This window comes from Aphelocoma coerulescens, chromosome 1A (genome assembly GCF_041296385.1).
Source record: "Aphelocoma coerulescens isolate FSJ_1873_10779 chromosome 1A, UR_Acoe_1.0, whole genome shotgun sequence".
Classification (NCBI taxonomy): domain Eukaryota; kingdom Metazoa; phylum Chordata; class Aves; order Passeriformes; family Corvidae; genus Aphelocoma; species Aphelocoma coerulescens.
This window is the reverse complement of record NC_091014.1, coordinates 29,302,777-29,325,587: the sequence shown is the minus strand read 5'-3', so window position 1 is coordinate 29,325,587 and position 22,811 is coordinate 29,302,777. Positions and strand designations below refer to the sequence as shown.

Genomic DNA, 22,811 nt, shown 5'->3' with positions numbered 1-22,811 from the left:
TCACATCTTGGCAGCAGTAAATGGTCTGGTAAATTAGAAAGCTATTACACTGGTTCCAGTAAAGGAGAAAATAGAGCAGTGATATTTTTTTAAGTGGGAATAAAATTCTAAAGCATTTACAGAGACCCACTTGAGGTTGTAGAACTTTAAAGTCACTCATGTTAGTAAGTCAGAAAATTGTCTCATAAATGAACAAAGAATAATATATTTTTGTCCGAATCTAAGCACATTTTAAAGTAATTAATGAGCATATAATTTGCCCTTTTCCCTTTCTTTCTCCTTCCTCTTGCCTTGCTGCTGGTAATTCATGCCTTCCAGTGCATTACTCAGTTTTCTCTGCAGCTTTGAGCTGTGCCTGGTATTGGGAACCCAAAGAGGGACAGCACCTGCAACTGGTGCTGCATTGGCAGTGCAGAGATGCCCCACAGCAGAGCATTTCTGCCAGTGCCAATGCCAAAGCCCACTCCTTCCTCCCTATCCCCTGAGCATCTCACAAGGCCCCAGTGCGCAGGTGCTCTTTCCCCTCTAGCCTTGCAACACAGCAAGAGGCTTCCTGCTTGTGGAATTTATGGAAAGGAACCAAGTCATTCACCTATGTCTTATGCCTTTCCTCAAGTGTGGATGTGGAATTTGTCTAGTTCTGCCTGGGTGGTTAAAAAATTCATTCTGCTGTCCACAGTGTCTCCTGGGTTGCCCAGAAAGGAGGTGGTGCTTATTAACTGTGCAGCTGCAATCTCTCACAAAAGCAGGCTCTGGGTCTCATTGCCCTACTGTCATTATTAGCAAGACTTTAAAGTCTTAAATACTTTAAAAAGTCTAAGAGCAAAGGAATTTCAGCACTTTTTCAGTGGGTTTAGAAATAACACATTCTGCCAAGCAGTCTCTACCACTACCATTGACATAATTAACTAATTATGGCTGTAGGAGTCCATGGAGTGCAGAAAACCCTGACAGCATGAGCCCTGGCCTGGTGATGTGACGGGGTTCCTGGGTGTGCAATGGGGTTCCTGGGTGTGTGATGGGGGCCCTGGGTGTGCGATGGGGTCTCTGGGTGTGCGATGGGGTCCCTGGGTGTGTGACGGGGTCCCTGGGTGTGCGATGGGGTCTCTGGGTGTGCGATGGGGGCCCTGGGTGTGTGATGGGGTTCCTGGGTGTGTGATGGGGGCCCTGGGCGTGTGATGGGGGCCCTGGGTGTGCGATGGGGGCCCTGGGTGTGTGATGGGGGCCCTGGGTGTGCGATGGGGTCTTTGGGTGTGCGATGGGGGCCCTGGGTGTGTGATGGGGGCCCTGGGTGTGTGATGGGGTTCCTGGGTGTGTGATGGGGTCCCTGGGTGTGCGATGGGGGCCCTGGGTGTGCGATGGGGGCCCTGGGCGTGTGATGGGGGCCCTGGGTGTGTGATGGGGGCCCTGGGTGTGCGATGGGGTTCCTGGGTGTGTGATGGGGGCCCTGGGTGTGCGATGGGGTCCCTGGGTGTGTGACGGGGTCCCTGGGTGTGCGATGGGGTCCCTGGGTGTGCGACGGGGTCCCTGGGTGTGTGATGGGGTCCCTGGGTGTGCGATGGGGGCCCTGGGTATGCGATGGGGTCCCTGGGTGTGCGACGGGGTCCCTGGGTGTGCGATGGAGTCCCTGGGTGTGTGATGGGGGCCCTGGGTGTGTGATGGGGTTCCTGGGTGTGTGATGGAGGCCCTGGGTGTTAGACCATCTCACTGCGACCGGGAAAGGCTGGGCTAGGCTGTCCTAGTGCTTTGCTGAGGCGGCACAGGATACAGGCTGAAGCGCAGGACATGGATTTGCAGGTACGACATTAACCTTCAGTTCAGTGGCATTATCCAGGGAAAGGAGGCATCGAGTCGTGCATAAGGCAGTCAGGAACAAAGTGTGTGTCACGGTTAAACCTCAGTCAGAAAATAAATAAGTCCCATGCTGCTACTTGCACGCTCTTCCTGGTGGGATGGGGAGAGAGAATCAGAAGAGTACAAGTGAGGGAATTTGTGGCTTGGCATAAAGACAATTTAACAGGGAAAACAAAAGCTATACACACAAGCAAAGCAAAAAATGGAATTCATTCACTATTTCCCATAGGCAGGCAGAGAGAGTTTAACTGGCAAGTGGTGTAAGTGGAATAATTACAACTTCACAGTGGTAAAAAGATAGAAAAATATCAAAGGCATTGAATGAGAGATCTAGACAGACTTCTAATGAATGCTTGTGATGCATGCAAGAGTGGAGTCAATATTTGCACCACTGATGCAAGAAAGCACAGAAGAGAAATCCTGGATACTTGTTAGCCTGAGAGGAATAAAAAAATCCCCTGCAGCTGTTCCTGCATTCAGAATGAAAGATAAATTTCACAGAATGAGAGAGATAAATTCAGAAGATGGAAAATCACAGGAAATAGGCACCAGTTTATTCCAGATGGAACTCCACTGCTTGTAGGTAAGTTTAATAAAACTGGTGGAATTTAAATAAAGACCCAGGAGAAAGCAAATGCCAAATTCCTGTTGTAGCCAGTGGACAGTGAAAAAGAAATAGAGCTGAACAGTTCAAGAGGTGACTTAAGAAAACAGACGACATATATTAAATACGTACTGTTGAAGTAATTAGTTGCATCAGTGGAAGTGGAAAGTCAAAAGATTTTTTAAAAATTGATGCAAATGAAAAGTTATTGAAAAGATAAATGTGAACATTTGACTCGGATCAAGGTAAGTGATACATTACAAGAGTGACGATGATTCAGTGCACTGCTTGGATGCAGGGCTGCAACTGTACAGAAGCAGTTTCCACTGGATCTTAAGGAGTAATATATAGCACAAGTACCCATACAAGTGCCATAAAGTTTAGTGAAATAAAATTGTGTGTAGGGCTGCAGTTTATGATCAGGAAACACTGAAAATGCAATGCACATGTAGCACCTAATTCAGAGGGGTTTGTTGATCCTCAACAAGCTATTTCTCCTTCCTTGTAATAATTAGCCCGAGTAATTCAGGGTTAACGTGTAATTGAAGCAAAGGACGCAGACATCTCGTCCTGCCAGCAGCAACAGCCATTTATAATACAATGATAAGTATTTTTAAATAAATACATCCACCCTGGGCCTATTGGTCCAAAACGCACTCTGGGAGGAAATTTGTAGACTTAGTGAGAGGCTTGTAGAGTTGCTGAGTCTTTCTGCTATAACCTAGGACTGGGATGGAGCTCATTTCCCTGCAGCAGCACTCTCAGTGCTGTGCTGTGCACTGGTAGCTGGAAAGGTGCTGATAACACACCAGTTTTGGCTACAGCTGAGCAGCACAGGCACAGCATCAGCACTGTCTCCCCATCTTCCTGGCTGCGGGTGGGCAAGATCCTGGGAGGGGAAGCAGCCAGGACAGCTGACCCACGTGTGCCAAAGGGATATTCCATACCATATGGGGTCAGCTCAGATATAAAAGCTAAGGGAAGGAAGAGGAAGCAGGGGAACTGGTTATTTACAATACTTGCCTTTGGGTGCAACTGCTATGCGTGCTGAAGCGCTGCTTCCCGGGAAGCAGCTGAATGTCATTGCCAATGTGAAGTAGAGAATTAACCCTTCTTTTTCCTTCTCTTTGCTTGTGTGCGTGCAAACTTTCACTTTTGCTTTAGTAAACTGCCTTATCTCAACCTGAGAGTTGCTTTCCATTTTATTTTCTCTCCCCTGTCCAGCTGGGAAGGGAAGTGATAAAGCAGCTTGGTGGGCACCTGGCATCCAACCAAAGTCAACCCATGTAAGTCCCAAGAAACTCCGTAAAAGAAAGGAAAATTGAACATTTGTGTTCTTTCCCCCACATTTAAAGAACTCTATGCCACAAACAATACTCTCAATTTTAATACTGTAAGCTCTTAATAAAAGCAAAAATATATCAGCAATGCAAATCCCATGTTAAACCCTCCATATTTTTTTGGGGAACAGAGCTTTGCTGAGACAACAGCTTATAGTGTTGCAACTCTTTTGCCATGTCTGAGCTGTCACTGCCATTCAAGGCCTACAGTGGACTTTTTAAATGGTTGTCAGTCTTAAAATATACAGCATTAGCAGAGGACTTGTAGTACATTCATGAAATTCCTAAAATTGCCAAATCATTTAGCAATTTCATCTAGCATTTTGTAAATCACTTTGAAAGATCTCTTACTAGGTAAAACATTACAAAATGTGCAGTTCAGAGAGGGCACCTGTTCACAATGTTCACAAGGCTGGATCAGATATGGCAGCAATGTTTCTACAGGATACAGGACACCCCTGGTGATTTCACAGCACACAAGGCAGAACAGGAACGTTCTTTTGTTCCAGGGAGAGCAAAATGAGTGAGTCACAAAGACCTTGTAAATAACTCATCATATTATAAGTGACCTTTATGTCCTTTAGCAATTTTACCAAGTAGAGCCTGTGCTGAAAGTCTGAAAGAAGTTAATGAGTTGAAGGACAAAGCAAGCCTAATCCAGTGGCTATTAATGCAGACCAACTTCCTACAGCTCAGTGCTTTAGCAGCCCAACTTCTGCACTTCAAGACATACCAAGTCTCAAAAATTTTCTGAAATTTGTTTGTAACTTTAGTTATCTAGCTGGAGGCCAGCTTTGTAACTAGTGTTAATTGATTCTCAATTCCTTATGAAAAGATTACCAAAACAGTTTAGAAAGTGTGTAAAAGAGAATATGAGTAACATTGCAAAGGAACCCATTTGATCTGGTCCTAGACTGAACTTGTGGCAGTGGGGATGACACACTTTTGAATAAAGAAAAACATATCCTCAAGTAATCTAATTGTTATAGAATATAGTATACTAGAATAGTTCAGCTGGAAGGGGTGTAACAAGGATCACCTAGCACACCTATGATGTCCAGTCAGGGACCAGATGATCTAAGACTTTTTCACTGTACTAGAGTGTACAACAAACCAGATCCAAAGGGTGGCACACTGACAGAATAAGTATTCAGCAAATTAATTTCCCTCAAAATGAACTACAATATGTGTCTACTGTAGCGATAACCCATGCGCTAGAAACAGTTAATAAAATCAGTAAAGGGGAGTAATTTTCTAGTTTTGTAATTCTATTTCTTGCATAGTAAAATTCTGCCAAATTCTCCTGCTTTCACTAGCAATCTGTTCTGCAGAACATTATTTTCTTCAGTGTATTATTAAGAGTATAAGCATTACTGAGCTACAGGCTGTGAGGATCAATGCAGACAGCACTCACTAAATAGTTAGAGCTTTCCCTTTTAACTAACTAGCAAAAACATCTGTGTTTAAGATCGCTTTCCACTTGAGCTGAATCATAAAAAAAAAAAAGAGATGGGCCTGTCCACTGGAGCAATATTCTTAAGAGAATTTTTGTTTCTAGAAACAAATGAAAGAAAGCACTTTTTATGTAGAAACAATTTTAATAAGATCAAAGCATACAAAAAAACCATTAGAACAAATGTTAGATGAACAGAAAACTAAAGAGCAGTTGTTGCCTCACTGGACAATGCATATATATATATATATATATATATATATATATATATATATATATAATTATTTATCTTATATGCTTATTCTGTCCATTCTACTGCTGCCCCAAATGCAGGTGTTGCATGCTTCAGAGAAGCCTGCAGCTAAAAACGGGTTAACTTATCTTTTACTAACTTGATTCATACATTTAAATGAACTTCTCCTGATTTAGTTTTTTTTAAATCTTACTCGCAAGTCATGTTTTATAGACAATATTCTACCACTTAGCTTTGGCTGATGTAACATTTTAAAGAATATTTGCTATTCACACAATTAGCATTAGATGTTTAAAACCCCATGACTGGGAAAAAAGTTAATTTGTCCAAAAGTACAGCCAAAGAGGCTAACAAGATATTTTAGAACCAACCATTGAAAGCCTTTACTGTATCATAGTCACTTCAAGTGTTGTAAAGTAGTTTTCTACCATTTTCAGCTTCTCTTCAGAAAGCAGGTTTTCTTGCTTCAATTGTCCAATAAGGGCTTCCAAGGACCTGAGTCTCCCCAAAGTTTTTACCTCCTGCATTTCAAGTAAAGTTATCTTAGAGTGAAGTTTTGAAATTTTTTGCCAAAGGTGATCTCTGTCTATGTCTTGTCTGCAGTATGAATGCTCAGTCTGCAATATTTCATTTCCACCATATTCAATCACTTCTGTCTCCTCTCTGTCAAGAAACTCTTCCTCAAGAGGCAGGAAAGAATTATTTACTCTTTCAGGCTCTTCTGGACTCTCAGCTGGCATAATAATAGCAATGACAGACTCTTCACTTCCACTGAACTGTTCAATAGTTTGTGTGACTGTACTCAGTAAAACTGCATCTTCACTGGTCTGCACTTCACCAGAACAGACCACACGAGGGACAGAATTTTCAACTGCATAGTCAGTAACTGACCCTAAAGCATTGTTCAGAGATGAATTCAAGTACTCAGGGTCTGTAAATTGCAGGACTGTAGCTGTACAACTTCCAGGATCCTCTACAGAAGTATGAACACTGGGAGCTTCCATGCTCTGGACTGCTGCTGCCATTAAAACAGGATTAGGCTGATGTACATACTGCTTAGATGAACTCTCAAGAATGACACTGTCTGCCTGAAAGCTGCTTTCATTTTGAAGCTGCAGGTTTTGAATTTGCAAGGGTTTACTCAATGCAGTTGAGCAAACTACTTCTGCTTTTTCCTCTACATTTTGTGCAATTACAGGATTTTTCTTTGGTGTACAAGGTTCAAGGGGTACAGATGCTTTCTCTGACACTACATTTGTTCCTTCCTGGTCTTCTTTCTGTACCTGTTGTGGACTGTTCTGAGAAGAATCTTTTTCCTAGAGGAGAAATCAAAAGTAGAAAAAGAAAATCACCACCTTGTAACAAGAAAATCACTGAGCATAAAAAAATTAGGCTAATCTCATTTCATAGTATGGTACTGCATAAGGACTAACTTAGATGAGCACTGTTTAAAAATTACATCAGAAGCCCAAGAATTCATGTAAGCATCTTCCACAACTTTGCTTCAGGTCCTAAATATTAAAATACTATTTTAAAGTTCTAAAGACAATAACAGTGTTTGGTTTTTTAGGGCTTTTTTTTTTTTGTCTTATTGTGGTTTGGGGTTTCTTACTTGTTTTACTGTGGTTTTTTTTCAAACTCTATGGAATTTGGACTGTTTTATACAGTAATTTGAAATGCACTTGAAGAGAAGTCGTTACACAAAGACTAGCCAGCATCTTCTATTACCACCTGAAACACTGTATTAAATATATGTCAATTAAATGTACACAGTACAAGGTTCTTGCATTAAAGATTATTGTAAACCAGCAATTCAATTCTGACAACTAAACTTCACAATTTATAAAAATGGAGAACCTTTTTTGAGAGATAGAAATCTTAGCAGAAAAATATGTTAACAGGACTTAAAACAGAAGTTGATACTGAAAGAGAGACAATTTGAAGCTTATCCTTTTATAACCACTTTCTTTTCCCTTCCTTCACATAAACTACATCACCACATGATTACATTTAAGATCAATATACAAATGAGCTTTTAGATATGTTGGTCAGTGAAACAAAAACTACAAAAATAATGGGTGTCTTATTTTTTTTCTAGTATATCTGATTATGAAAAGACCAATCTGAAGAATTTTAACTCATGTAAAACTGCGTATATGTTTAGCCTGGGAACTAAAAGACAAAACAAAAAACCACACAGAACAAGGAAACGGAAAAATATTCAATTTTAACTTTGATAATTAAATATAGGCCAGGCAAAAAACCCAGCCCAACCAAATCAACCATCCATCAAAAAAAACCCCACCTCACCAAATCAACAAAAAGACAGCCAAGGGGGAAAAAGAAAGAAAAAGCAAAAAAATAGTCCAGGCTGAAAAAATGTATTACAATGAAAAAGATAATTTCAAAGTGCATGTTCCTAAAAGTATGTATGTAGTCTGAAGTATCCTAAGTACATTGAACTTTGCAATACAGTTTTATATGAAACTTCAAAGGGCAGAAGTAGCATTCATTTGGTTACCTTTACTTTTTCAAAGACAATACTTGACATCATATCAATCTTAGGGATTTTGTGAAAATGAAGCATTTCCCTTTCTTTGTTCTATCAGCAGCTGAGAAAGACTTTCTCAGACTATGTATTTTAACCAGATAAATCTCCTACAAAATACATTAGGTAAGTGTTCTCTAAATCCTCTCCTAACAGAACTGCCATTAAAGTTCAAGGAAATGCACCAAAACAAGTCTCAGGATAGTTGCTTAAAGTAAGACTCATACTTCCACTGAAAAGCCTCCTTGTCTATCAGTCCCTGCCCTCACACTCAGGTGAATATTCAAATAAAAACCCTTGCAAGCTAATGTAGAATGGTTACTGATATTGAAACGCTGACAACTATCACTACTCTTGAGCCACAAACATTCTTTATTTAGAAGAAGAAACAGAATGAAATGTTTTATGAAGAATCATTAAGCATTTCTGGGAAGACATCTTTCACTTCCTCGGTAATATATACAGCAAGGTGGTGGTGAGCAATATGCAAATACTACAATTCTTTGCTCTCAGTTTTCAAAGGCAGTTTGGGGCCTCAGCTTCTTGTTCCTGTACATTAAGTCAGGAACACACTAACCAGAAATTCTTCCCCAAAATAAGAACTCTTTCCCATATCTTTCTGAATACTCAGTCTGTGTAGAAAGTTAAGGTTTGGGACAAGTAAGACAACCAGAGGTCAACTCAAAAGATACTGTTGATCTGCTGAGGTGGTCACTGAAAGCATATGACTTAATGCTTAGAAAAGTGCAGTGAGAAGAAAGTAATGCCACAGAGAAAAGTGAGACCCCAGGAAAACAAGTTCACAGTATCACAGATACAAAGCACTGGCACCTCTTTTCTTTTGATAGCAGGAAAATGATGGATGCATTAAAAATAAGCTTAGAATATTACTTTTCCAAACTGGATAAATCTATCTGGGATTTTTCAGATATATACATTGCTGATGCCAAAAGAATTTAGAGAAGCCATTGGTATGTTGTTGGCAACACAAACGCATAAGAAGTTTGTTACCTTTGTAACTCTACTGTCCACCTTTGTACATGTACTATGACTGGTCTATGGTCACATGCAAATCAAGAGAGAATGAGGAGGTGGATAAACAACAACTTTTCTTTGGGATCAAAACACCCAGTTTATCTGTAACAGCACAGAAGCATGGGGCAGCAAAGTCCAGTTCCAAAGCTACACCTGTCTGTTACAATAGCACCACAAGAATGTGAGGGATATATTGAACCAGGGCAGGGCAGCTTAAAGGAAAGGTGTTTCTTGCTACATTATTACTGCCACAACTTGCAAGATTTTCTATTTTTGTATTTGAGAGATTTATCAAGATTACTTTTCACTCCACAGAGTCAAAAGAGGTTAGACAACAATTGCAGCTGTCCCAGAAGACAGAGTACTTCATGACTAAAAATGAATTGTTTTGTAAAATTAATTAGCCACATATTTCAGTTTCACCAATTTAGCTTTAAATCCAGTCCTTCCATTCCTCCCACCTCCCACATGATGATCCAGTGGAAGATAATTACATGCTAGAAGAGAATTAGCATATGTTTGATCAAGACTAGGTGCCTGTGTAGCACAGTATTTTTATGTAACCAACAGTGTAAGTCTGTGAAAAACAGGATGGACTAGTCTTTGTAAGGTATCTTTGGCAGCCTACAGTCTTGAGTCTTAGGTTAAAGGTTAGCGACAGTTTGAAACTAATATATTCCAAAGCCAGTATTTCCGTAAATAAAAGACTGTAAAAGAACATTAAGAGTAATTGCATAGGAAAAAAACTTAGAATCATAAGATTCTCATAAGAAATTGAAAATTTTCTATAGTAAATGCTTGTGTAATTTCCAATTAAAAAAAGATACTGAACTGCCTCTCAAAGTATGGGAAGTTGTTCTTCCTTTACATTATGGAACCACGTACCTGTTTTGCGTCAGTCCTGCTGACAAACTGTTTTGATGGACAGGAATTCTATTTTTTAAATAAAACTATGATTATATTACAGATAATTAGAAGATCTGTATTACATCAGTAGTTGGTTAGCTTTGTACTACAAACCAAAAAATGATAGAAATAGATTACCTCATCATCTGGGGAAGAGAAAATAGTCGGCACAGCAGTATGTTTCAAGTACCGTATCCCCCATCGCACATCCAGGGAATCAGGGGTGAAATGATCACTGCAGAGGAGCTGGTGCTTACTTGGAGTCCATGAATCCCGCTTCATATTCCGCAACCATTTCTCAAGTCTCTCTTTATCATGAAGTGGAAATCTTTTTAAAATTGAAAAGACAAAAAAGAACATATACAAAACCCCATGTTATTGTTGTCTTTCTTTGTTTTAAGTAAGAATATCTCATTGTTACTTACAAGGCAGCCTTCCCTTAGAAAAAGATTAAAATAATCCTTTTTCCAAAATTTTAAATATTAAATTCTAGTCTTGATGTCATGTACATGTCAATCCAATCATTATCCAAATTATTTCTAGTTGGGTATTTACTCTGGAGTTCAGAAGCAGAATTTCTGATTGCTGCTAGCTAAGGGTTTCAGAATCCATGGCCAAGATGTTTTGAAAGGTTTGATCCTACAAAACTTGCTCAGAAAGCAGTTCTCCTGAAGGGAGATGAAATACTGATGCATAATTTAAAGAAAGCTAAGACTGGCCCTCATTCTATTAATAGTATTTCTAGGGCTTTTTTGTCTTCCTAGACACAACTAATATTTTCTGTTGAACAGAGTACCTCCGAATAGATGCCCCTCTTTGGATTATCAGATGATTTGGCAATGTGAATATTTCCAATACAGGACTTAAATTTTGTTCAAAAAGTAAATGCACGCAGATGCAAAGCATTTCTGTATCTTGTGTTTCAGCAATTAAGCTTTCTCACAGCTTTAGGAGCCCACATCATGTTTTATAATTTAAAATGAACTTTTCAATCATTTAACCTACCTGAAAATGATGAGTATACACTTTCATAGAAAAAAACCCTGATTTTGAAAATACATTCAAATGGTCAGACAAATTACATGGGAAAGAGAAATAAATTAAAGGGAAAGTGTGTGAAGATATCTAATTTACTTAATGAATCGGAATACACAAATTAAAGGAAAATTAAAGGCTTATTATGATGCAAGCACAGTCAAGCAGTGATGGTAACAGGAATATGAACATTCAGACCACTCTTGTCTCTCACCTCGTCTCAGACAGGTATCAGGGTATTTGAAATGTGCTTCTGTATTTCTCTGGTGCACATCAATTTTATTTTAACTCTAGCATATAACCACATACGATACATAAACCATAAGTTGAATTCTGAGCACTGTTAAGTGACTACTGTTCAGAAGACACTATTCCTGAGAATCATGAACAGTAATAATTACAAAAAGAAAATCTCTGCTTTTGTGATCCCACCCCCAAACCCCTGAAACTGCAGGTTTCCTCTAAAAGCCACACATAGCAATGACTCTTACACAGGCCCTGTGCTCCAAAACTGCAAACTCAGGTGGTTTTGAGAGCAAGACGGCTGAAATTTACAGATAAAGATGGATGTCTTTACCCCTTCCCCAATCTTTTGAATTTGCTGCCATGTAAGTCTTCAAATTACCAAGGAAACAGAGCAAGCTTTTGCCGCATCCAGCTCTGAATATCTGCAGGAATGCAAGGAATAATGCTGGTAAGAACACAATAACCTTTGAAGGACAAGTTAGAGGTTGAGGCTTTTCAAATCCTGTCTGCTTAGATCATGTATACCCAATGGCAGCATTGCATGTATGACAGAGCATGCTCCTCGAGTAACACAGCCGGGGTGTGACTAAAGAGGTCCAAAAAAGTCTCTCAGGAAGATGATGGCTTCCTTTCACTGAAGATCATCTGACCAATCACACCCTATCCAAAGCCTTGAGAACACTTGCTCTCACCGCAGTTACCCTCACAACACAGGACCCATTTCTCTACCGGGACTCAGCCAGCTTCAAATGGAAAATAAAATAATCTGTAGCAAGAGACAGAGAAGGGTCTGATAGTGAAAGTTATTATTTTAGCTTAAGGGCAACTTTGCTAAAACTTGCTCATGTTTCAACACTCCCTTACTCATCAACAGAATCTGTTCTCTGGTGTAAACAAGACACCAGAAAAAGGGGAAATGGAAAGAGGAAGTGGACAGAATTTATTTAGCAGCTGCTATCACTACACAAGTCAGAGAAGTGAAGAAATAAAACAAAGAAGGGCAGTTATGCCAGTTGAGATTAGGTGACAAAAGGATTGGAAGGGGCTCAGACCCCAATCACAGAGCAGCAGAGGACTTCTTCAGTGGTGGTAAGAGGCAAGGGAATAAAACTTGCAATTCATGTCAGTAGTAGTCGCTAATATAGGGCAAAAGAAATCTATAAATCAAATCTCAGCACCCCTTCTATAGGAGCATGAAACTCAGAATGCAGCACAACTCAAAGGCTAGATAAAACAGCTATGTTTTGGCAATCATCTCCATACTGATGCCATATACTTGAATACAAACATGTCTCAGTGCCCAAACTTGTTTTGATTATCTATGTGGCAATCACGGTCTCTAAAGCACAAGGGAAAAGAAATTATTTTCCTGATTGTTTTATGATACATTCCATATTAGAAATGTGCCAGGGAAATAAGCTTTCCTTCAATCTAAAATAAAATTTCTTTCAAAGCAGTCTTCCTATGGGTCTTCCTACACAGCCTTCCTGATCTTGGAATAAATATGACTACTCAGAAACTGAAAGAAAACTTAGTTTGAGGTATAAATTTCACCAAAACAGATTTTGGGGCTAATTGTGAAACCTGTTTTTCAAATTCTTCTTAAATTGCTTCTGTTGACAAACGGTTCCATACTATTATTCTACACGCATACATTAATATTTAGTTACCTGCACCGTGCTTCCCTCAGGATTGTGAAATACTGTTTATAACTCAGCATCCTGGGAAGCGACAGCCATGTAACCACAACAGTCCAGAGGTTACTGCAGGCCTGGGATGGCGACTGATCCATGCAGTGTCTGGACAGAGCAGCCACCATAAACTGTGTTTTGGCAACCAAGCTAGCTAGGTTCCAGCTAACTCCAGCTAACTCCAAACAACCAGCAATATCTCTGTTCACAGTGCAGGAAAGGTAATAATTCTAGTGGGAAAGTTTAATTTTAAGGAATCAATATATGCTTACTTTCGTACTCTTCCAGGCCCTTCGCCTGGCATGTAAGCTGTCATACACAAGACACTTCACCATTAAGCCAAAGGCTCCACTATTGCCTGCCCTGCTAGAACGTCCCTCCCATACAGGCAGCAGCAAAACAGAGTCAGAAATGCAAATTTTGTTTTTTTAGTCGAATTTCCTTACTCTTCACTCCACAGACCCTCCGCACCTATTCCAGAGTCCTAGAACGCTGCCGTAACATCGCCCCCTCCCCCAAGTTCCGTCCGTCTTGTGCGAGGGACGGTGTGTGTGATTACGTCCCAGCTGTCCACTCTTTATTCCCTACGCCTTCCCTTCCCCCAGGGAGGTCAGAGTTATTTCCCTCAAGCCTCCCAGTACCAGGCGGGGTTCCAAGGCGTGGCCGACCCGTGGCGTAAAGTCTTTCGGCCATTTACTTCGGCGGTGGGGCTCACTACCATCCCCACGGCCGGCGCTCACCCAGACCTGCCCCGCTGCGCGGCCACTCACGGGTAGAAGCTGAGCTTGCGCTGGTCCCTGGCGCTCTGGCCGCCGCGGTTCTTGCAGTGGGTAGCGGCGCAGTACCGCGGCATGGCGGCCACCCAGGGCCGCGCGGGCACGGCCGGGCCGGGGCGGGGCGGGGCGGGGCGGGCCGGGGGCGGCACCCTCCCCTCACAGCGCCCCCAGCGGCGGGTGGCGGCGGCGCCGCGGGTGCGGCCTCCCACGTGCACCGCGTCACGTGGGCCCGGGCGGCCAATGGCGCAGCGCTTCGTGTAGGAAGCGCGGGGGGCCGGGCTGCGCGAGCGCCGGGCGCGGGCGGGTGGCAGCGGCGCTGAGGGGCGGCGGGGCTGGCGCTGAGGTGGGGACGGCGGAGAAGGACCGCGGCTGCTGGGTGAGGGTTCGGGGAAAGTGGAGGGTTGCTGAAGTGGGTGAAGCGAAGCTGAACGCGGAGGGGTGGGGGAGGTCGCGGGGGCGCTTGGAAGCTTGGGGGCAGCGTGGGAAACTGGGGGTGGAGGGTGGGGCGGGGGGCACTGGGGCTTGGTCCGGGGAATTTATTTGGAATTTGGGCCTCTCTGGGCCAGGCTGCGGTGGTGTTTCCGAGCCTGGCCGCTCTTGAGGTGGGACGGCGTCGCTCAGTGTGGCTGTTAGCGGTTGCCCAGCTCTGGCCCGGCCCCGCCCTATGGTGCAGTCCGGCTCCAGCCAGGTCTTCAGGGGTCTGGATGGGCAGGATGATGCCAGGATGACTCCTTCGTTTCTATGTGCTCCAGGGCAAGATTCAGGAACCTTCTCCTATATTTGCTTTCGAGTCAGTGTAGGAGAGGCCAAGACAAGTTCCAGCCCCTCAGTTTGACAGACTTGCCTGTTAGCTTCTTGAGGACTGGGACACTTGCTTACTCATCGGATTAGTCGTGATAGGAGAAGCAAGGGAAGACTTTGGTAACTTTATTACTATTAGTAAATTGTTTGCAGAAATAATTATAGGACGTGAACATTCCACAGGTTAGTGTATAGCAGTTCTGTAATCAGAGCAGTAGCAGAACAGTAGTGATACTGTGGGTTCTCTGAGTATGAGAGACTTTGAATATAAGCATTTATCCAAGATTTTGGTTAATTACTTTCAAAGAAGGATGGAGTAGGGTATTTATGTTACAAGGTGAAGTAGCTTCTTATTTCTATATGTGACAGATTTTATTCTAGGTACATCATCCTCAAACATCCCTTCATTGCGCAGCTATTGATAAATGTTCATAAGCTGTTAAAGAACTGATTGTTATCACCTCTGCAGTACTTGGGATAAACATTAGACAGTGCACTTTTTGTCCCAAGGTGAATAGTAGTTGAGATCTGTAACTGCTCATCCAACAGAGTTAAATCGTTAATATGTGGCATAAGGTCTCTAACTTCATTGACAGAGGTACCTAAATAAAGTGTAGCTCTTCAAAATTATTGGAAGAATTCTGGAGTGTGGTTTAAGTAGCAGCTACAGTGCAAGGCCTGGAAAGTGCAACTTACCTGTTCTGATTGAGAAACTGAGGGTGAAGAGACACAAGTAAAATAAGTATTTAAAAGAGACTTTATTTTGAAAAGGATTGTAAAAATAGTTAGGATGTGCATGTGTGTAGTTCTTAGTGCCCAAGTTGTAAAATTTCAGGTTAGTGAAGTGGTGAGAGAGGATATGTGAGAAAATCTTGTACTAAAAATATGTCTGATATCGTGCATGAAGAATACTGGAAAGAACCGTGCATTTGGTATCTAAGTGCACTGATCAAAATACAATTTGTTTCAACTGCTGCCCCTTAACACTTGATATCATGCAGGCTGCTGGCCAAATAAATGCTTAAGAGGGCATGGGTAGATTAATCTCGCAAGCCTTTTGCTCTTGGTTCACAGCATTCATTTACCTATTAGAAACTGTATTCATTTTTCCTTTTTTGGTTCTTGCATTTTAATTTTGTTTAGAGGATATTGATTTTCAGGTAAATGCTTAATTTTCTTATGTATCAGATATTCAAAGGTTTTGCATTCTGCCTGACAAATATTGGGTCCCATGCTGGCTAGTAGAAGTATTTTAACTTTAATGGTGCTCAGAGTGTAAATTTATTTATTCAACTTTCAGGAAAGTAACACTGGTTATCTCTGAGTTGTTCTTATGTTACATTCAAATCAGTGTAATCTGTAAGTGTTCAGGGCCTTGTTGTACATCCTTCTGGTCAGGTGTCAGCCAGCATTCTAACATTTGCCTTTCTGCACTCTGTTTTAAATATGATATGCACAGGCATATTATCTGCTCTCACCTCCTAGTAGGAACAGCTCACCCTGTCCTTCATGCAAATCATGAGACATCATGTGGCTATGTGGAACTGTTTTTTTAAATCATTTATATATGCCACAGTTTTTCCCTAAGTTCTCACATATTTGTTTCAAAATACGTCTTTTTGACAGATGCGTTGTTGAAAAAAAGTTAAAGCTTTTAGTTGTTGTTGAAGCTGCTTGTCTTTTATAAAAGACTTCTTTTGCCTTTAGTTCTGACACTGAGGGTTTAATATGTAAACCTTTCTATGCAGTGGTATTTATCAGATGAATTATTTGATATCAAAGATATGGTAGGTGTTTTTCTTTATAATGCAATCTGATATGCAAATGAGCTAAGCCAGCCCATTGTTAAATAAAGGAAAATGTGCTTTACTTGTCTGAACTCTGGAAATGAATGATTTACTCTTTATCATGTTCACCTTAGGTTGGTTAAATGAGCTGAAGCTGAGCACGAGTGTCTAATAGTCTTCCTGCACCTCACAGTCATCTCTAGGCCAGTTGTGTTTTCAGGCTCCTATTGTTGCACCAGCTAATCAGTGAACTGGTCTTCCAGTAGAGAGTCAGTTTTTACAGCCTGTGCTTAATTTAGAGCTGCTGTGTTTATGGTCCTAGAACTCAAGGATTAATGTGAAGCTAGTTCAGCTATGGCAGCATAAAATGTTTGATGCAATGAAATATGCTGTATATTTACTTTCACAGCTTTGTATGACAATGATCAGTTAAGTGTAAAACAAAGATGAACACTAAAGTGGTTGTTACGGATGTGAAAAGTGAATTTGCAGTATTTTTGCTTACATATTCTGTGAATATGGAAATAGCGTAATGGAGTTTGACCCGTGAAAAACAGTGCGCTTACAAGTCTGTCATTGACTCCTGGAACATACTGGTCTTCCTCTGCCAGCTTACAGTTGTAACTAAGTTGTTGTGGAATGTAAAATAACTTTTCTTCAAGTATATTTCCTTTTCTTTTTAGGAACTGGAGAAATGGCCACTACACAATCTGTCTTCACATTTGCTCTCTGCATTTTAATGATAACTGAATTAATACTGGCTACAGAGAGCTATTATGATATCTTAGGAGTTCCAAAAAATGCGTCTGACCGCCAGATTAAGAAGGCATTTCACAAGCTGGCTATGAAATACCACCCAGACAAAAATAAGAGTCCTGGTGCAGAAGCAAAATTTAGAGAAATTGCGGAAGGTAATATACACTTACTTTTGTCTTAATAATTTGATACATATCTTTTATCTATAACCTAAGTACATTCTGTTTTTACTCAATAAGAGGTATAAAGGTGTTCTTTTTTCTTAATTCTACTTATGTGCTGTCAAATGTCCAGCATCAAAATCTGACTTGTTTCTGTGTTCTTGCACATAGGAAGGCCTTTTACACAGTTGCATTTCTGCTTATTAGGCTTTTGGCATATTCCTGTTCTCACAAAAAATACCGGGTAGTAGGACAACTTTAGCCCTAGGAGGTTAAGTGTTACCTTTTGATCTGTTTCATAAGATCCAGCTCAGGATTACTACCAGGGTATCAGGAGGGTGTAACAGCAACCTTGCAGTAACTACGGGGAGATTATAAAAAAAGTACACAGCAGGGTGCTTCAGTGGTTCATGATGGGAATACAATAGACAACAATTGTAAGAGGTTCAGGGTGGTTGTAAGGAAAAACTTTTTCACCTTGAGGATAATGGTTGGATTTGATGGTCTCAGAGATCTTTCCCAGTCTTAACAATTCTGTGATTCTGTTCTACAGGCCAGTGTTAGAACAGATTGCTTAGAGAGGTTGTGCAGTCTCCAACCTTGGAGATGTTTCAAGAATGACTGGGCAAAGCTCTGACTAACCTAGTCTGATCTCATAACTGACCCTACCTTGAGCAGGAGATTAGAGTAGAGACTGAGGTCATGTCTAACTTGAACTATCCTGTGATCCTATGAATACATCACTTATAAGTATTTTGTGATAAAATGGTGCAAGTGGATAATCAAAACCAGAAAGGCTTGCTGAATAATAAGGTATACCCGCTTCTATTCCCTGTAGACTCAGGTATAACATCCATCTATTTGTGTAGTTCTCCTAGCTAAGCTAATATGGGATTTCTGGCTTTTACCTTCTTGTCTGCAGAAGAGTTATTTTGAAAGAACGGTAGTTAGTAATATAATGAAAGGGAGGGACAGTCTTGTTAGATACTGCAGTTCTTAGCACCTACTGCAGGAGGAATTAGGAACTCTTAAGTGTTGAATTATATAGAATAATTGCAAGTCTTTAACAGGTAAGAAAATGAGTTTTTAAAATACTTAGTTATCAGAATGGGTATATTATCTGTCAGAGTTTCTGCCTTGGAACACCAGTAGCTGTAGTTCTAGACCAAAGATTGGAGGGAAATCTAATTTCGTTTTGGGTATATCCAGTCACAGGTTTATTGCTGAACTTCGGAAAAATTGAAAATTGGCACATAGTGAAATTTCATTCCCTTTATCTGCTCAATGCTTATCTTGTTGCTTGGTTGTAACTGGTGTAGCTAGAACTTGCTGGCTGGCTGGCAAGTAGCTTTGCAGATGTTGCCCTGTGTTCCTGTTATAGGAGTGCAGCAGATCCTTTTGGTTAGGTAGAGCTCCTAACTCATCCTTCTTCCTTCAGGCTTTCTGATGACCACCTCTCATCGTTATTTTCTTTCAAATCTAAACACTAATATTTATTGGTAATTGAACTGTGTTCTATTACATGTAATCTGTCCTCATAATATAGCTGTGTTTATTATTGTAAATAACTATGTTGAAACAGTTTATTTTGGTTTGGAGAAGGGTAAATAAATGTTGGGCTTGATTGGGCTTGAATCTTGAATGAAAGTCTTGCTGGAAGTTTGTCTGGTTAAGGAAGAGTGAGAGAAAGCTGCTATTCTTTGTCTTTGTGTATTGTTTTCTTTTTTTCTGTTTTTTTAAATGGAAATAAGCTGTAACTTTTTTTTTTTTTTAAACACAAATAGCATATGAAACATTATCAGATGAGAATAAACGAAGAGAATATGATCAGTTTGGCCGTCATGGAGGACAAGGAAGTAATGGAAGCCCATTCCATCAGTCGTTTAATTTCAACTTTGATGATCTGTTCAAAGACTTTGACCTATTTAGTCAAAACTCCCGGTCAAAAAAGCACTTTGAAAATCACTTCCGAAGTCATCGGGAGGCTCATAATCGGCAAAGACGTTCTTTCCAAGAGTTTTCTTTTGGAGGTGGACTGTTTGATGATGTGTTTGAAAATATGGAAAAAATGTTTTCATTCAGTGACTTTGAAAATGCACACAGACACGCGATGCGAACTGATGCCAGGTTTCATGGATCCAGCAAGCACTGCAGGACTGTCACTCAGAGACGAGGAAACATGGTTACCACATACACCGACTGTTCCGGACAATAATGTTTCCTTTCCTCTAAACTTCTCTTCTTTTCTTCTTTTCTCAACATCTTCATAATCTTTCTTGGTTTTGTGCTAACATGGAAGAAATTCTCTGAACTGTATTTTCTAAAAAACACTTAAACTACTATAAAGAAGTTGTAGATGAAACTAATCTTCAGAATAGAAACAGCATGCTGTTGGGAAGTAAATGTGTCAACAACTACTTAGAATGGGAAGGAAATAATCTCGTGTGACAGAAGAAATTATATATATTTCAGTTTAGTAAATACTTTCCCTAAATTTGAATACAAGATATATATTTTTCATTTCAGAAATGTAATATAATTTTTTTCAAATATGCCAGTTCAGGACTGATTGAATTACTGGCGTGTGGATTGAAGAGGAGATACTTTAATTTTGATGTGCTGCTTTTCTTTTAATTGTGTCTTTCCAAGTTTGCACTTGCAGTTTTTACCTGATACAGATTTACTGTGCAAATTAGATAATTTACACAAACTAGCAGCAGAAATAGGGCTTGCCTGGGTCTTTGTTACTCTCTCTAGCACTTGAAAAGTATTAGTAAAACCCTTACTTTTTGAGGTTGGAAAATAACAGGAGGGAATATGTAAAGGTTGTGAGTGATGTAGGAGTTAGTTTTATTTCTGACTAGCCTTTCATTGGCCTGAAAAGATCTGAGGATTTGAATAACCCTTGACTTATTTAGGGGATATAGGGATATTTGTGTATGTAAGTTTGTGTGCACACAAAGTTTTTGTTTTGTTTTTTTTCCCCCTCCTTCCACAATACAAATATCTGTCTAACAAGGTTTGGAGGAGCTCACCCAAAACACTCTTGTTTGATGCTTACTATATTACCATGTGTGCAGTGTACTTTTTCTAACTCACTTTATTGAACTAAAACACCCCTCTGAGATCTTAGGAACTTTGATAAGATAAGCTTGCCTACAGATTCGTGGATCTTCCTGAAAGGGTCTAAGTAGAAGATACAGTGTTTAGATTGACAGATGTATTACCTGTCAGCAGGAATTTTTCAGCATTGTGATTTGAAAGGTAAATTCTTAGCCTGACTACAGAGTAACAGTGCAAATTACAATCCTTGTATTCATCCAATGCCTTGTGGGGCTGGAAACTGCTAATAAGGACAGTGCAAATCGGTATTGATTTTAGCACCACGGAAACCCACAACTAGAGTAAACTATTTAAAACTAAAAAGAAAGAAAAAATCACCAGAAAATGCCCCACAGCAAAACCCCCAAATACTTTGGCTAATGTCAATCAAAAGTTCTGTTGTAACTCTTAACTAGTAATATAGGTTCAATATGTTAAATTGGCTGTCCCTCTAGAATTGTAAGGTAAGAATTTACCTTTCAGGTTGATTGCATGAGCAAAATAAGCATTTTAACTAGCAGTGTTCTAAATAGGCTTTGAGTTCCTGAAATCTTTCTTAGGAGATTTAACCCTTTGCTTCTCGGATGGGTATTGAAAGCTGCCTGTTCGCTAAGGAACTTTAGCCTTCCTCTCAAGGGTACGTATTATTGCTTGTTCAGTTTTCATTGGCTAATCCTTGGAATGTATAGTTACGTTATATTAAGTGCTTTTCCTTTCCCATGTTCTTCTTTATTTATTAATATACTAATACCTCATATATTGTCTTTATAAAAAGCCAGTAATTTGTGCAACATTATCGGAATGTGCAATATTCTTATAGTAGGAAAAGTGCTGGATTGAGTGTGTTTGTTTTTTCACCCTTTTTCTCTGTAAGTAGATTTTTGTTTCTTCTGTATAATTAATATATGATTCAAGCAAAAGTTGTACTTCATGTCGATTTCTGCATTTATTTTCTTTAACAGACACCATTAGTCCTGTGCATGAATCAAACTATCTGCTCAATTCATAGCATACGGGCATCCAAGTGAACAAATTATTAACTTACAGTTATGAATTACTTTCACAAATATTAAGTATTACACATGAGAGTATTTGTGAATGTCCTTTAGTGGGAGGCAATTGCAGAAGTGGGATGCAAAGGTAAAATATTAATATCTTTCTTAGTCTAGTGAGTATTTTCTTCATTAAAAAATATAAATTGGAAACAGTAGAATGAGCAATTCACTTAGGTCCCTTCCCTAACTCTGAATTAGAGGAATGAAAGCTAAAATGAGCACTGTAAATTGTAGGAAACAAATTTTACCTCAAAAACTCAGTCATTTAAATGACTGTGTAAGTTCACAATCTTTTGAGCTAAACTTCTAGGTGAAAATAAAGGTCCTAGCTGCTTCTAGACTAGTTTCCCCTCTTTAAGAATGTCCCAAACTTAGTATAAAGTGTACTCATTTTCCTGATTTCTTTTAAGTGTAAGTATGAAACTGATAATAAAACCAATCGTGTTACTAGTTTTTTTGGCTGATACACCTTAAAAAGACTTCTGTCTAGTCTATTTTAACTTGATTCCATATTATTTCTCTTAATTACTTGTCATGGGAAAAATAGCAAATGCTTCCCATTATTTCTGTGGCTTCTCCAAGTCACCTTTCTGCTTGTTTTTGTTGTTGATCCACAAAGGAAAGCTTGTCATTGAGTATTGCAGAAACCAGTGTATAGCTGTTCCTATGATTTTCTATGATGGGTTTGCTTTGAATAGACTTTAGCTGGGGAAATTCGGGCAGGCTTTCCTCAGCCAAGAGTCTTCACTTTCATGGCCCTCAGAACACAAGCTTGCAAAACATGTTGTGCTTCTCACTTATTTGGAGCTCTTGCACATTCTTTCCCTATTTATAGTGGTTGCTTCATGGCATGCTCTCCAGCGGAAGTCCTGGTATAACCTTATGACACCCCTCCCTGACTTCAGACTTTCTTAAGTGCCATCTTTTATCTCTCATTGAATCTTTTTTGTTAGATAAGGGTGAAAAGTAAAATCCTGAACAATTTTTTGAAAGTCAGTTTTGCATATGTAACTCCAAATGATTTAGTTTTATAAATTACCAAAAAAGTGGGTTTTTCATGTTTGTTTTTTTTTCCCATTATACTTTTGAAACACAGTATCTAGTGGAGGTAAAAGTACTGTAAGTTAATTAGAGTGCCATTACATTAAACCATGTGAAAATTAGTGGTGTGATGTGTCTTTTTTGGGTTTTTTTTCCTTCAAGATGCAGAGGGGAAACCAAATTGAAGTGGTTTATGTGGTGCTTGTGTTTTATGGAATGTTTTGACCACTGAATTTTCCCTGAATGAGATGATGGGGTTGGCAGGGAGAAGAGAGTGGGGCTGAAAAAACTTTAGTCAATTTTATGTTTTCTATTTTTTTGGAGATGCTGGGAATGGCCTGGAGTTTAGGTATTGTGCCTTTAAACA

The 22,811-nt window shown here is 39.9% G+C and overlaps 2 protein-coding genes across 6 annotated transcripts; one reads left to right on the top strand and one right to left on the bottom strand.

Annotated features, from left to right (window-relative positions):
* Positions 1 to 5,411: 5,411 nt before the first annotated feature.
* Positions 5,412 to 13,859, bottom strand: THAP5 (THAP domain containing 5). Of its 4 annotated transcripts, none has more exons than XM_068997475.1 (3): positions 13,736 to 13,859; positions 10,132 to 10,321; positions 5,412 to 6,820 (listed from the first exon to the last, which is right to left on the bottom strand). In XM_068997475.1, the coding sequence occupies exons 1-3, from the start codon at positions 13,816 to 13,818 to the stop codon at positions 5,888 to 5,890; spliced, it is 1,206 nt and encodes a 401-aa protein (XP_068853576.1). In that variant the 5' UTR covers positions 13,819 to 13,859; the 3' UTR covers positions 5,412 to 5,887. The 4 variants fall into 4 exon arrangements, with proteins under 4 accessions (XP_068853576.1, XP_068853588.1, XP_068853597.1 ...); XM_068997487.1 differs by lacking the exon at positions 13,736 to 13,859 and adding an exon at positions 13,712 to 13,731; XM_068997496.1 differs by lacking the exon at positions 13,736 to 13,859 and adding an exon at positions 11,243 to 11,461.
* A 163-nt stretch (positions 13,860 to 14,022) lies between these two features.
* Positions 14,023 to 22,566, top strand: DNAJB9 (DnaJ heat shock protein family (Hsp40) member B9). 2 transcript variants are annotated; one of them, XM_068997459.1, is made up of 3 exons: positions 14,023 to 14,117; positions 17,013 to 17,240; positions 19,031 to 22,566. In XM_068997459.1, exons 2-3 carry the CDS (start codon positions 17,024 to 17,026, stop codon positions 19,459 to 19,461), a joined length of 648 nt encoding a protein of 215 aa, XP_068853560.1. In that variant the 5' UTR covers positions 14,023 to 14,117; positions 17,013 to 17,023; the 3' UTR covers positions 19,462 to 22,566. The 2 variants fall into 2 exon arrangements, with proteins under 2 accessions (XP_068853560.1, XP_068853564.1); XM_068997463.1 differs by having other exon boundaries at positions 14,030 to 14,084.
* Positions 22,567 to 22,811: the final 245 nt, after the last annotated feature.

Excerpts from the sequence above, each read along its gene's own strand:
- THAP5 (XM_068997475.1), bottom strand. The coding sequence starts at position 13,818 with ATGCCGCGGTACTGCGCCGCTACCCACTGCAAGAACCGCGGCGGCCAG. Across the intron at positions 10,322-13,735 it reads CGCAAGCTCAGCTTCTACCC|ATTTCCACTTCATGATAAAG; the intron begins GTGAGTGGCCGC and ends AATTTTAAAAAG. Across the intron at positions 6,821-10,131 it reads TCTCTTCCCCAGATGATGAG|GAAAAAGATTCTTCTCAGAA; the intron begins GTAATCTATTTC and ends TTTCTCCTCTAG.
- DNAJB9 (XM_068997459.1), top strand. The coding sequence starts at position 17,024 with ATGGCCACTACACAATCTGTCTTCACATTTGCTCTCTGCATTTTAATG. Across the intron at positions 17,241-19,030 it reads ATTTAGAGAAATTGCGGAAG|CATATGAAACATTATCAGAT; the intron begins GTAATATACACT and ends AAACACAAATAG.